The sequence below is a fragment of the Nylanderia fulva genome, unplaced genomic scaffold (genome assembly GCF_048542155.1).
Source record: "Nylanderia fulva isolate GAGA-0341 unplaced genomic scaffold, ASM4854215v1 Scaffold22, whole genome shotgun sequence".
NCBI lineage: Eukaryota > Metazoa > Arthropoda > Insecta > Hymenoptera > Formicidae > Nylanderia > Nylanderia fulva.
The window spans coordinates 1,523,847-1,538,155 of NW_028190285.1; the positions used below are offsets into that span (position 1 = coordinate 1,523,847).

The 14,309-nt window shown below is 36.0% G+C and overlaps 1 protein-coding gene across 10 annotated transcripts in view; it reads right to left on the reverse strand.

Annotated features, from left to right (window-relative positions):
• The window catches only part of LOC114932723 (bicaudal D-related protein homolog), a 27,092-nt gene continuing 12,783 nt past the window's right edge, over positions 1-14,309 (reverse strand). For all 10 annotated transcript variants that reach the window (XM_029305061.2, XM_029305065.2, XM_029305060.2 and 7 more), the window contains 4 exons: positions 4,516-4,848; positions 3,673-3,842; positions 3,032-3,353; positions 1-2,907 (listed from right to left, as the gene is read on the reverse strand). In XM_029305061.2, the coding sequence (XP_029160894.1) occupies positions 2,287-2,907; positions 3,032-3,353; positions 3,673-3,842; positions 4,516-4,848 (1,446 nt within the window). In that variant the 3' untranslated portion in view covers positions 1-2,286. The remainder of the gene's footprint in view (positions 2,908-3,031; positions 3,354-3,672; positions 3,843-4,515; positions 4,849-14,309) is intronic.

Below are 14,309 nucleotides of genomic sequence, written 5' to 3' on the forward strand. Positions count from 1 at the left end.
TATTCGCAAAACAGATTTTATTCAATAAATATCGTCGTCACAATTGATCAGATCGAGAATTGTACAATTATTATACAGTTTCGACGCTCACACTCGGGGAAAAAAATGTACAAACGATTCTACACATGCGACGAACACACGCGTATAATATCTACATATACATGAAAAAGAATTATACGTGCTCTTTAAACGCGTGTCGCATCGTTGCTCCTTAAATTTGATTATTTGCGGGAGCTTAAAGTATACAGTGTAAAATCCTCATAGGGTTGTTATAGTCATTGTTAATATCGTAAAAATCTTTTAGTGATATTGCACTATCGTTTTATTAAAATATCATAGATCACGGCTGGTTCGATCGACTTTTTATCTCTAAACAATTATATTCCTTTTTTTCGATGTCTTGCGAATAATTAATTGGTCCCGTAGGACGGAACTCTGGACGGATAATAATTATTCGTTGTCGTCGTAATAGTTCGATCAGTCATCCAAGCGCGTGCAGAATCACCTTCACATGCGTAATAAATGCATAAATTTGTCATCTCGAAGTCTTATAATTCTTATGAATTATTATTCGCAATTTAATTTATTGACGAAATTTTAAATAATTTTAATTTCTTCTTAGCACAAACATTAATGTTACAAAAGCATGATACGGCGTTCGCATAATTTAAATTAAATATAAATGCACAAATATTTTTGAAAAAGATTCTCTCGATTCTAACATAAGTCACACAGTTATCACAATATTTCGTAATAATAATTCGATATCTCCTTATGTCGTGGAAAAAACACGAAGCACGAAGAAATCGAGTGAAGAACTTTGTTCATGCTCCGTCAACAGATCAGTTGGTTCATATTGTGTTTCGAAATAAAAGATCTTCCACTTATATTAAAATCGTTTTTGCTGTGAGGAACAGTTTGTTCCACGATAATGAGAATTAATTGTTACGCATTCTTGCATGAGAGAACAAGTGACTGCGTTTTGACCCTAATCACCTTCGCTAAGACTGCTCAAGATTAGCCGGGACATTAATCCTTTACATTCTTTCGTCATTTTTCGACGATTGACTTTTTCTGTCTGTAATAAGAATCGTGACCAATCAATTTTGTCTTGAGTTAGCTTAATTGTAGACAATGGTCCTTCTAATTTTTAAAAATAAAAATTAAATACGATAGAAAAATACGATAATATAAATATATATATTAAAAAATATATATATTATAATAACAATTAAATATGATAAAAACAAAATAAAAAATTGGAAAAACCAAATTGCAGAATTAAAAACAGTAAAAATAAATTTTTTGTACTTTTTATAAAAAAATTATAAGGAAAAAATGTTTTTAAGTAAATTTTATAAAATTTCAATTCCTTGAAGATAAAACATTGATAAGAGAGAACCTCCTATTTTTGATAAAATAGGATTATTTCATCTTGCTGATTCGACATTAGCAGCACAATGCAATTTTATGTCATTAGTATTTTTCAATGCATAAAAATGACAGTCTTTGGCGAATTACATCGATCGAGTCATTTGATAAAAAATTACACATAGAAACCGCGACTAATTTCAAGACGAAGATGAAAAATGCATTCGCGACAATTTTGCGCCAAAATGATTCGAGAAGAATCGCGATTCGTGACTTTCCCTAGTTGAGGAATTGATCAGGGAAAGTCAGACGTTATGCATGTGTTATTTTTTCTGCGAGCAACGATAAATGCGCGTCACTTAAAATCCAATTTGTAATCGGTTTCGACACGTGAGCATCGACGTAATAAACTCCCTGTAAGTACCTTATCGTGAGTAAAGTTAACATTTGTCACATACGTCATGCAACCATATATGTCAACGTTTCATGTCAGGACGAATCCCGCGGTTTGCACTTGAGTCTAGTGTATCTAATTCGAGATCCACTAATTTTAGTCTTCCTTATTATAGAATCGCTAGTTAAAGATTAATTCAGATTCCATGTCTGCCCTATTTATCGTGACGCGTGTAAATGCGAGAGACTAAAGTCATTTAAAATGACTTTAGAAGAATGGCAGAAGATAATCTGAAACATTGTCTCTTTTCGTCACGATTGAGTCAAGCGGCAATATTCAGTCGTCCTTAAAAGAGTAAATAGGTATACCTATATAAATTCGCACTATCTTCTCTTCCTTTCTTTCCATTTTGTCTTCATTTTTTATAGCGAGATAGTTGCGCAGGAACCAAAAGTACAGCCTACATCAGTCGCGATCACTTCAGTTTAATGCAACGAAGTCATCGCGCTACGTCACTTTCGTCAAAACAGGCCGAACATCTTCTTCGTCGAGCTGGTGCTCCTCTTCTTTCTGGCCGGCGCCGACACGTCCGAGTTCTCGCCGTTTCTCGTGGCAACAATTTGCGAGACCGGGGTCAGTTTGCTACGCACATGCTCGTCCAGAAGCGCCTGCATATCCATCTGCCACTGTTCCAATTGCTGACTCAGTTCGACTTTCTGCTTGATCGCCTCCTTCAGCTGACTATCCGCCTGCAGGATGTCTATTCGTGTCCTGGCCAGTTCCACCTCTACCCTGTTTTGCCTGGCTACCGCCTGATCTCGCACCTTGTAAGCCTTCGCCACGATCTCGTCCTTTGTCAATTCAGAGTGCTCGATGTCGCCTCTGGCGCGATCGCGTTCTTCCTTGACGCCACGTAGTTCCGCTTCACAGACGCTTAGTTTGCTCGTCAGTTCCAGAATCGTGTCGCCGCGTCGCTTCAACTCATCCTCTTGTATCCTGCACTGTTCCCGTGAATGCTCCAGTTCCTCTCGTACTTTGTGCAGTTCCACGGCTAGTCCAAGTTCACCAGGTGCCCCTCTGCCCGATAGCGCGAGATTATAGACTTCCTCGACCAGCTCCAGCAACGCGCCCGGACAATTTGTCTAGAAGAAGGAAATTGTTGAAAATGTAAATATATATATATATATATATGCTTGCTTAAATAAATCTGAAACTAACGTTATATCTTTGTAACAAAAGATTGTTACGCAGGACAAAATCACTCACCGGCGAAGGATGAGCTTCTCGCTCGTTGGTGCTTACTTCCGGTTCGGAATTATTGAGATTGATTACCAGCATGGACTCGTCGCAGTCGCTCTGCAGACCCGAGTCGTCTTCACCACGTCTCAGATGAGCACACAACTCCCTCAACCGCTTCGTCGCTCTCGCCACTTCCGTCTTCAAACTTCCGTCCTCCTGTTCCTCCAGCGAGCTACCACTCTCCTCGCACTCCATCTCCGCCTGCAAGGACCTAGGTGGCTTCTGTATCGAACCGGAGCGACCCCTCCTTTCTGCCTCGATGGCTGCTAATGCTGATGATAATTCATCCCTGAAGAAACAACATGCATTGTAAAATTACATAAGACATTAAGTAAGAGAATCTTCGAGGAATTGTCCAAAATATTTTTTTAAATTATATATGATCGTTAACAGTGTTTTAATCATTATTAATAATTCTTGAAATATGCAACCAAATAAATATCAAACAGGTATCCACAAATAGTCGGATAAAATCGGCATTTGCTCGATTAAAAATACGGTTCTCACGTGGTCTATTTTTTTAGAATTATATATCGTGAAAATTGATAAAATCTGACATTCAATTGTTGATTGAACTATAATGATATATATTGAATGCGGATTCTCACCTTTCCTGCTCGGCCATTCTTGCGCGGTGTTCCGCCTCGTGGCTGAGTCGCTCCAAGGCCGCGGCTCTCTCTTCGGCTTCCTCGAGAGCTGCGATCGCTCTGGCTCTCTCCTCTCGCAGTTCCAAGGACCGCCTTTCTAGCTCTGTCCTTTGTGCCGATACCAGTTGTACCTGAAATATATGTAAGATATACGTGTGACGTAACACCAATAGTAATTTTGTTATATCTCAATTTAAATATTGTTTCGAGTCTTTATTCAATCTTGGCTTCGAATTCTTTTCCTTCTCGTGGAATTGCTTAAAAACATTAAAAATATGATATCATATGAAATAAGAAATATAGTAAATATTATGGTAGTTTATTTTTATATGTTTATGTAAAGTAGATGTAAAGTGGATGTTGACTTTATGCGCGTTTCAACAACGATTTCTGAAACTCGATATCCAGTTGCCACCGTAAAATGAGAAGGGCGAGGCGAATCGAATCGATCGATCGAAGGTTACTCTTATTTTTATTCGATAATATTTTCTCACAGATTGTATGCGTAAATTCACGTGCGAACGTGAACAACAATTACTGGCTTCCTTTTCATAAAAAGAATACTATGAATTATTCAACCAACCCTGCTTGGGAACCGCGTTTGGCTTCTGATAGATAATGATTAATAATGACAGCTTTCGTTCCTCACAGATCAATTAGACAAAAAGGAAACTCTAAGAACTTTTAACATTAACGAATCGCGAAAAAAAAGACTGTAAAAAATCGAGCCTTTATATGCAAAATAGGATAATATTAATTATGTGTAATTATGCGCTTGGATTAAGATCAAAAATTTATATTCACCTCGTCCCTGAGGATCTCTAAGCTGCTGACGTGATCTTGCAGGGTCGTGTTCCTGAGAGCGCATTTTTCCCTGAGGACCTTCATCTCGATGAGCAACTGCTCTTCCTGTTTCGCGGCCTCTCTCAGCTGATCGGCCAGCCTCGTGTTTTGCGCTGTCAACTCCGCGACGAGAGTAGCTTGATCGCGTTCCGCTCTTCTCGCTCTCTCATTTTGCTCCTCCAATTGACTCCTGAGGGTCTCCACGTCGCCCTGAAGCTCCAAGGCTCTCGCTTCGCTCTCATCTCTAGCTTCTTCGAGTTTCCTTCGCAATAGATGCCTCTCCTGCTCCAAACTCTGTAATGTGAAAATAATATTTTAATTATGGAAATGTGAATTTAATTTTAATTTTTAAATTGAATTTCAATTTCAATTAAGGTGTCGACTCTCGAAAAAGTTGAATATCAACGAGCGTAAAATGTGAACAGTTTCTGTTTTAAAAGAAGTATTTAACATTTGAAAGGATATTACGGCACAAAGATTTGCTGATTATCCCTTTCACGAAACCGGTGTCTTACATTGCGCACAGTCATTCGGTATAAACTTAGAGAAAAAAAGAAACCCAGTATTATGAGTCAGTATACATAAATTACGTTCCACGACATTCATATTTATGTATACGAAATCAAGATGGTGCAGATACAGTTGAGAATGACCTAGTGAAAGGAGCTCGCAAATTTATTAACATACAATTAGATGCAATTTAATCGTTTAGCCAACTGTCTCACTTTCCTTTTCTTTAAAAAATCAAGTATTTTCCAAGATATGAGAAAAGAGAAAATTCTCTTTTAATTGTCGAAATTAAAGCAAAAAAAGGAGAAGAAAAGCGCGAAAGAAGGCTAAAATTTTTATATTCGCATGTAAGATCGCCTGGCAAGATCTCTCGCCGACAAAGGTGCAAACACGATGCTTTTGTGCGTAACAAAAGGATACGAGAACTGGTTTCATCGCGGGTACACACGGTTTAAGCGACGACCACACACGTAAGCTGCTTTGTTCCCACATGGAGTTTCTCAACTCGATGCCTGATAACAAATCCTGCCGCTGGTAATAAGACGCAATAATCGCAAAACGGCGGGTGGATTCTAAATGAAGCACGTTAGTGTTAATTAACTCATTCACTAAATGAGGCAATTCCGTTAATTAGTTACGATACCTACTGCTAAACTATGTCCGCGCAATCTTGTTCGTCTTACGCGCTTAATGAGTGTCCCGTACCCAGCGAATCACTGATTTACAGTAGATTCCTTACGTCATTTGGAGACGGTTTTTCCTCAGCAAAAATGTCGAGGCACCAATAATTATCAAGATATAAGCGAATGAAAATGAAGGGTTTTCGCAAACTAATTATAAATCTCGTGGAAATAAAATATTAACAAAATTACACTCTCCAGTTAATTTCAGGTAGAATTTACTTTAATAGAATTTTAATTTAAGGCCTAATTACAAAAAGATATATGATTGCAAAAATTGATCTCCCTCTACATTTTCGATAAAAGAATCGTCTCTAAATGACCTCGGGAATCTAACTGTATATCAGTGATTCACAGGGACACCCTGTATTATATACTTATTAAGGCTTGGCTTTATCGAATTGGTCTTATCAATATAATATATATATTAATTGACTTTATTGATAGATGTTACATGCTTTCGGGTAATACGAGAGGCTTGTTGTTGGTTTATCGAGCTAAAAAGCACGGCCTTGGTTTCCCGTAGTTACTCATCGACCGATTGTCAACATACCCGCAGGTCTGCAGTTCACCGATCCCTAAAGTCCGTGAGGAGCCAACGAACAAAGGATACATTAATTTTAATTCAAATGAACAATGAACAGAACAAAAGTCCTTGATAAATTTTCGCCACGACAAAAGGTTTATTGATAAAACACCTATTTGCAAATGATTTAAAACTTCCAGTTGTCAATGGCTGCTTCAATCATTACACATATCATATTTGATTTATTTTCTTTACAATTATCTTAATAACACTGTACATGGAGTTTTCCTAAAAGATTACGTACAAATATATTTTGACAACTAGAAGGGCTAACATTTTTGTTAAAAAAGAGGCTCCTTTTTTCTTGATATAATATAAAAAATAAATTAAAGTTCATTCAATATATTTTTCTTTTTATAAAACAAAATTATGTAGACCAGGGATAGATTTAATGTTTTTTCACGGTGATGCAATTAAACTATTACAAGGTCTAATTGGGTCAGATGGGTCTAATTGGCCTAGGCAACGACTACCGCAATAGCGCGCGCACACAAGGAAGCTGCACCCCGTGACTCTGGCTGTGCATGAGTCACGAATCTCCCGTTCTCCAGGTAACAACGCCGCTCTAGTTGCCGTGTGGTTGCGCGCCGATACGTCGCCTTGTAGCATAAATACGCCGCCAGCCAGAAATACCGGTGCTTGCGCAAAAAAAAAAAAACACGCAGGTTGAAGTCCTCGTACACGATGGATCACACTCGAGACACGGACAATTTTTACAGTCTCCGAGCGTTACTTACTTCCTTCGCTCATGATTTATGCAACGAGGCTTCAAAGCTTGACAGCTAAGAGTTACGAATACCAGCGCGAATTATTAAGCGGAAGATTTTTGGAAGAAGCTTTAGCGTTCATTTAAACCATGTAGAAAAAATTCTGATATCTTATATACAATTATCTTAGAACAGTACACCGATATAGATCGCCAAAATTAGCACGAAGGTCCTCATAAATGTTAATGGAAGATAAAAAAAATTTACAAGCGGACTTAAGAGCCATGTCCTTGTCCGCTTAAGCCTTAAACGTGTAAGCGCTATTCGTTATCGAACGTACACTATCTAATAATATTTATTGCCGGTGCAATGAGTCACAAATCCGTGACCGTCGTTGACGGACGCGACACTCCGATCGACGGATCGACTGCATCTGCAATTTGCAAAATGCAGCATGCGCCACGCGAACGAGGATAATTGCATACGGTTGCGTATTTTACTTAATCGGTAATTCCTTGGCTATCGAACGATCCTCTCTAAAATCGTGACTCACGACTCCTGACTAATTCCCGATCCTCCTCTGCTCGTCCTACTCTTACGACACGTCCAACACGGCGTCAGCATCAATGATAGGAATGACGACATTTCGCGAAATAAAAATTCAGAGACAGCCGCCGTTCATATAAATCACTGAGAAGAACAGCGAAATTCGCGACTGGCACGAATACATATTGTTGTCTTCGATTTTGTCGGTCCTGTTACAATAAAGCTTTCGTGCCTTTCGTGCATGAGTATTATATAATCAAGGTACTAGCTCTTTCCGATAACATTAAAATTATTCCAATATATATTTATGACCTTTTATCAATTCTTTTTTTATAATAGTACACAATAGCATATATTAAGATATGTAAAAAAATTTGATCGTTTCAAATTAGAGGAATAAAATTAGAATTAGAAATCCAAGAGTTGAAAATATTCATCGTTGAATTTTGCAGTGTCAAGTTTAACACTTTCTTTTACTGTCATAAAGTCGCGATCACGATGAAACGATCATTTCGCTTTTATTGCAAAAAGTGCAGTGCGATCTTCGAACCGCATCTAATCTAATTGTACGATAGGAAGAGTGAGACCTTCGTCACAAATACTTATCGTCAAATTCAATGGGCATTCCTAGTCGTTTTATGCACTGTCAGACAGCTATCCCGTTCGAAAGAAAGTGAAACATATGACTTGCAAACGAGATGTCCGAGAAATGACCAGCATAAATGGAACTAAGTAATCTTAAATATCCTAGCTGCGCTAATGGTATATTTTTTCTCAACTTGAAAATCGCGATTATTCTATTTATTTTTTATGTTCATCTATTTCTCACAGTTCATACACAAAGAGAATTTTCGTTTCGGAACAATATGGTATTGGACGAATTTTATGAGTTTCCCTAATTAATATTTATCATAATAAAAAGTATTAATATTTACTACAATAAGATATAAAATATGTTCGACGAATTTTACTATGTAACATATTAATATGTTTTATTGTGATAAATATTAATCAGAGAAACTCTTATAAAATTATTCCAATACCATAAAATTGTCCCACAACCACCATAATTTTCAGGGTAAATAAATTTTAAGAGAAAATTTTCTCCATGTAGTTTATAGTAATTGTTCAATTTGCTAATCAGCATATTCTCAAATGTAATTAAAACTTCTTATAATAATTTTGTATTATCTTAAAATGATGATCAACACGATCGTGGGAAGAAAGAAGTTTCGTAGTTAATCGCAAATTAATTAGTGTTTATCGTAGCATTGTAACCGGCCAGAAAGCAAGCATTATTGCGTCGCATCTTGTTCACTTTCCCTCGAAGAAAACGAGATAATGCCGCGCAATCGAACGGGCCAGCATAGCAGGCGATTGTAAGGAGATCTGTAATCGCGAGGCAATGGCCTGTGACGGCGAGCCTAAGGTAGCGCAATCGGGTCCATCCGGATGGTAGCCCACAGAAATTGAACAAAAACCGATGGTAACGGAACGATGAAATAAGTTGTTTCACCGTAAAGAAATAATCTTTTTAAAAATGCATCCCATAATTTCTTTCAGTCCGATCTTTAGTCGATTGCGATTGTCGATCGGCAACAGCGTATAAAGTCGCGGATGACTTCATATACGCGAATGAGAGCGAAGCAAACCGCGACAATTGCATGTAATTAAACGTTGCGTAATTTATCCCCTTCGCGTTTGTCGGCCGTGACAAAGAGCGATTCGAAGAAGCGATTTAATTGGATCGGTCTCGTTAATCGATCTCATTATCACACGTGTGGGAGAAAAGTCAGCGTCGGCGATTCTTTGTACAAAAACAAGTTACCATTATGAGAAGTGCTCTTGAATTTATTATTCATGACTTCATGCCGAAGAAGAAAAGCCTTTAATTATTCACGGGGAATGTGATGAATACAGAGGAAGAGAGAAAGAGAGAGAGAGATTGAAAGGAAAAAAAGAGGGAGAGTTGCACGTGAACGCTAGAATATTATGTCCAATAATTAAACATTCATTTCAATTAAATCGCACAAAATTAGGTCGTTTGAATTCAAGAGGAGTATCATTATTAAAATATTTTAAGCTTTTTTTAATATGTGTTTGCTTAACATATTTTAGACATTTAATTTTAATATCAGTATCTCAGAAAGAAAAAATTAATTTTCCATTTTTAATGGTATATTTTAAAATGTTTATGCGACCTTAAAGCTTCAATATTACTTTTTCAACGGCAAAAAATTTAATGTATAATTCAATTCCAACTATATAATCATTTTTAATTCTTGATTTTATCGTATCCACTATTTTTAAATTTATTATATATGAAAATAATAAATTATTTATTATTTTCTTATTATTAGATAACAGATTGTTTTCTTTAAAAGATACGTAATGTTGATATATAATTTTTCAAAATAATGTTACGCAATTATTTTTATAGCATTTCATAAGAATTCAATATACGGATTAATTTACACATAAATTGTATAAGAACTAAACGGTACAGAATTTATACAATATAAATATAAGAGTGTAATTTCAGTGCGCACAACATGTTCGACTGAAAAGAATTGGACCAGAAAGCATATTATTATTTAATGTTTGTTCGAGCCGTAATAAATCCCATTCGTACCGGACTCGCTTGCGTAATTTTACTAACGAACTGGCGAAAATTAGGTAGCGGTTGTTACGACATTCTCGTTAATAATCAAGGTAATACGCCCTATTCAGTCGAGGCAGTTAAAAAACTAGTCGCAATGACCAGGTGGTGAAATGCAAGTCGCAATCGTTATTGCAGCTTGTATGCACCGGCACCTAATTAAAGCAGATTAAAAAGCACGCAATTGGATGATACGCGATAATTACGATAGTTAAGAGCGTCAGATATAGCGTTGAAATATCTTATGAGCTTAATGTGATAAAAACAGATAGCAATGCGTACTTATAGTTTATAGTGGCAATTATTCAGCTGTATCTCGTGACACGGCAATTTTCAATAATTACATAATTGGCGATGCATTCATTATAAAGATTTAGATTGAAAATCCAGTTAACAGATTTCGTTTAATGATTCCCTGTCCATTTCTAGATCATAGCGTAGCCGATATAAAACAAAGAGAAGGCATTTAATTTACAGTTAGCGTTAATCGACTGTAAAACTTGCACGATCTACCGTTTCTTTATAAATATTCACTATTTGAATTATAATAGAAATCAGTATTATCTCTAAAGTACATTTTATCAATTCAAAAAACTGTTATTTAATATAATATTATAATGAAATTTCTGTTGAGTTATACATATTAAATTAAAAATTATAGATAAATAAAGATAATTACCGTATTAAGTAAAACTTTACCATTCGTATAAAAAAAATAACCGTAAGATACATTAAAAGTTGATACAGCCAATTAATACTGATACGATAAATAATTTTGAAGTCATATGGCAAGACGAGCTAAAATAGCGCATCGGAGCAATTAATACATTGCTATATGTAACTATATATATCATTATTATATACGTAAAATTGTATGTACAAAAAAGTAAATATGTGTAACAGAGCATTATTAAATAACCGATAAAAAGTATTCGATAGTTACGATCAGATAGTTTACAAATCAAAGATGTACATTATTACTTAATTTAATTACTTCTCCTATAACGTGATAAATAACGATAAACGTGATTATTTACTAAAAGTTTACAAAACACACGTGACTCACCGACAATTAAATCGCCGTGTTGACCAATAAAATTCACGTCGTTTGCACTTTTGTAAGTGCTTTCAAGGCTGCGCCGTTCTTTTCCGTCGAGAACTTTGTATGTTTAATGATAAAATTTTATCTTATCCAAGCAAATCGCGCTAGCATATGTTCGATAACGGGAAATTTTGGAATATTGCGAAGATAATAGATAAAAATGCAAACACGATATCGAATAGAATAATTCAAATATGTTGAGTGAAAAAAAAAATTAGTTTTACTTTTTGTAAACAAAGAATATTATGCTGAAAATTCTGGAGCATTTTCGGAGTAAATGCACTTTTTCCGGGGTTTTAGACTGGTTTAGACCCGTTTTTGTTATTTCGATCATTTCATCGAATTCAGGACAGCGGAACAGATAACAATTCCGAAAAACAATAGTAAAATATAAAATTTCTGGCTGGGAACGCAACTCAATTTAGATAAATGGGTTAATAGCTGTTATACACCGTCGAGTTCAATGGCAGCTATATAAACTTCTATGATATTTTGTTTGACGAGCTAATTTTCATCTATCAACGAATACTCGACGTTGTTCGATATCGAGTATCATCAAGGTATGACACGACACTCGATATAACATACATATTTTGATTGCCGCAACGCTCACGTTTCTCGATATCGTGAGTGAAAACGAGGAATGAAAAAAATCCTCTCTTGGCATAATATTTATTAAACTACGATCTATGTTAATGAAATATGTATATTCATACGCGATAATAGTATATTACGGTGCTCGAACGTATAATTTATGAATCGTGCATTGTTGGTGAGTGCATTTTTTTCTCATCGCCCGACTTACTTTCCGTGCGCGCAAGTTCTCATTGCATCTATTCGCGAATAATATTAAAAAACAAGAAGCTGCGGAAGAATCAGGCCAGTCGAACCATGTAAACGTGAAAAAAGTATGAAAAAACTGACCTAGTTTTATCTCCATTATATTACATGCAAAAATATATTGTTACTATCTTATGCGGTAAGCCGCATCGCATGAAGAACGAAAGATATGCAATATATCATACATTAAAAAATCGAACATTAAATAAATAACGCAATACTCGGTGTGGCTGGCATGTAAACTAAAATTATGTTACTTTTTAAAAAAATTCTATATGTATTTTTTGATAAATTAATAAATATATAATATTTAAACTGCGTTAAGTATTACATAATTTAGCCTTAAATAATATATATATTCTTATTAAATATTTTTATTTATTTTAATAAGAATAAACTGTAAATTAAAATATAGTTCTGGAAATATATATATATATATATATATCTTCCTCTTTTCTATTTATAGAAGATATATTTAATAAAGTTGCCTCTTCAACTCTCTCTTTCTCTTTTTCTTTTTCAAACATATAGTATTGAGTAACTTTGCGGTCATGTTTCGTCATTAAACAACTGGTACATTTCTCAGTAGTTTCTCTATCTGTAATTGAAAGATGACGGTGATACAACTTGGTAAAAATAATTATTGTGGGAGTGCATGTACACACATGCAGGAATTCCGTTACTCTAGTGCAGTGCGGAGACATTCCGCGATTCCGCGTGCGGTATCTTACAATTAGATTCGCGAGAACAATAAGAGGATCACTCGCACGTTTCCGACTATAACAGTCGTGGATCTCTAATTAACTTCTCTCTGCTCTCTTTCTCTCTGCTCTCTTTCTCTCTCTCTCTCTCTCTCTCTCTCTCTCTATTTCTCGACGATAAGATACACGGTTGAGATTGATCGCATCACGTTGACTCTTCCCATCCCATGTGTTGCATTTCAATCTGTTACAACATCGTGTTTCGCGGTAATATATAAAAATGATAACAATCTCTGAAATTTGAATTGCATTTAACAGTATTTACAGAGTTATGGTGTTTTTGATCGATATGTGGAAAAACGAATGTGAAAGAGAGAATGAAATAATCTACTTCTATTCTAATCCATTTAACGGTATCCACGTGTTAACTTTGGATTAATTAAGCGATTGCATTATATATCTACTTCTTGACATGATAATTACTTGCATGAAAATCAAGGCTAGGCTAACTTTTCAAGTTAATCAGGAATTTATATTTAAAATCTATGGAACAGCGGGAAATCGTGATACATTTAAACGAGAAAGGATATCTTGGGATTTCAACTTTCTACGAATCAAAGTGACAATCACGGTAATTACTGATGTTTAAAATAATTTCTTTCGCCAGATGACCGAAGGATGTTTGAACGCACGAGTAATCATCGTCATTTGAGACGATCACGAAATCCAAGTACACTGTCGTCGATCAGATGCAACAACGTTGGTGAAACTCGGTAAAAGGCATCTCTTGCAAAGTTTTTTTATTTACAAAAATCTTTCAGCAATCTTTACACGCATTGCAAATCGGCAATTTTATTTTCCAATTAAATTTTCTTTCAATTATTAATTTTATCAAAATACCATATTATTTATTTCGAATCGAAGAAGAAAAATTACACAGACGGAAATCGAAGAGGTCTCTTTTCCAGGTTGATCATTTCTATTAATAATAACGTCGCAGGCGGCGTAATTTATTCCGCCTTTCTAAACCTACTTTAGAAAAAGAAAGAGAAAAAGTAAAGCGAGAGATAAGTATAACAAATTTTCTCTATTGTGTCGTCACAAGGAACGTGGAAAAAAATCGGGTCTCGTCATACGATCAAACAATCGCGACGCAACTGACGACTTTGTATATACACGTCGACTATTGTGCCGTCGCGGGACCAAGAGCAAACGAGAACGCAGGGGAGAGCAAAGAGGGTGGAAATGTTCCCCTTGAGGGTTCCGGCCGCTAACGGTCTACTTTTTTCGAGGCCTTCCGGCCCGCTTCGTGCCGATCCCGCTTCGTCGTCTTCCGACGCGCCGGCCTCTTCTTCTTGTTCACTTCTGCAATTAGCCCTGCGTGGCTGCGGACTATTATTGCGTACCGATACGAATCGCGATGC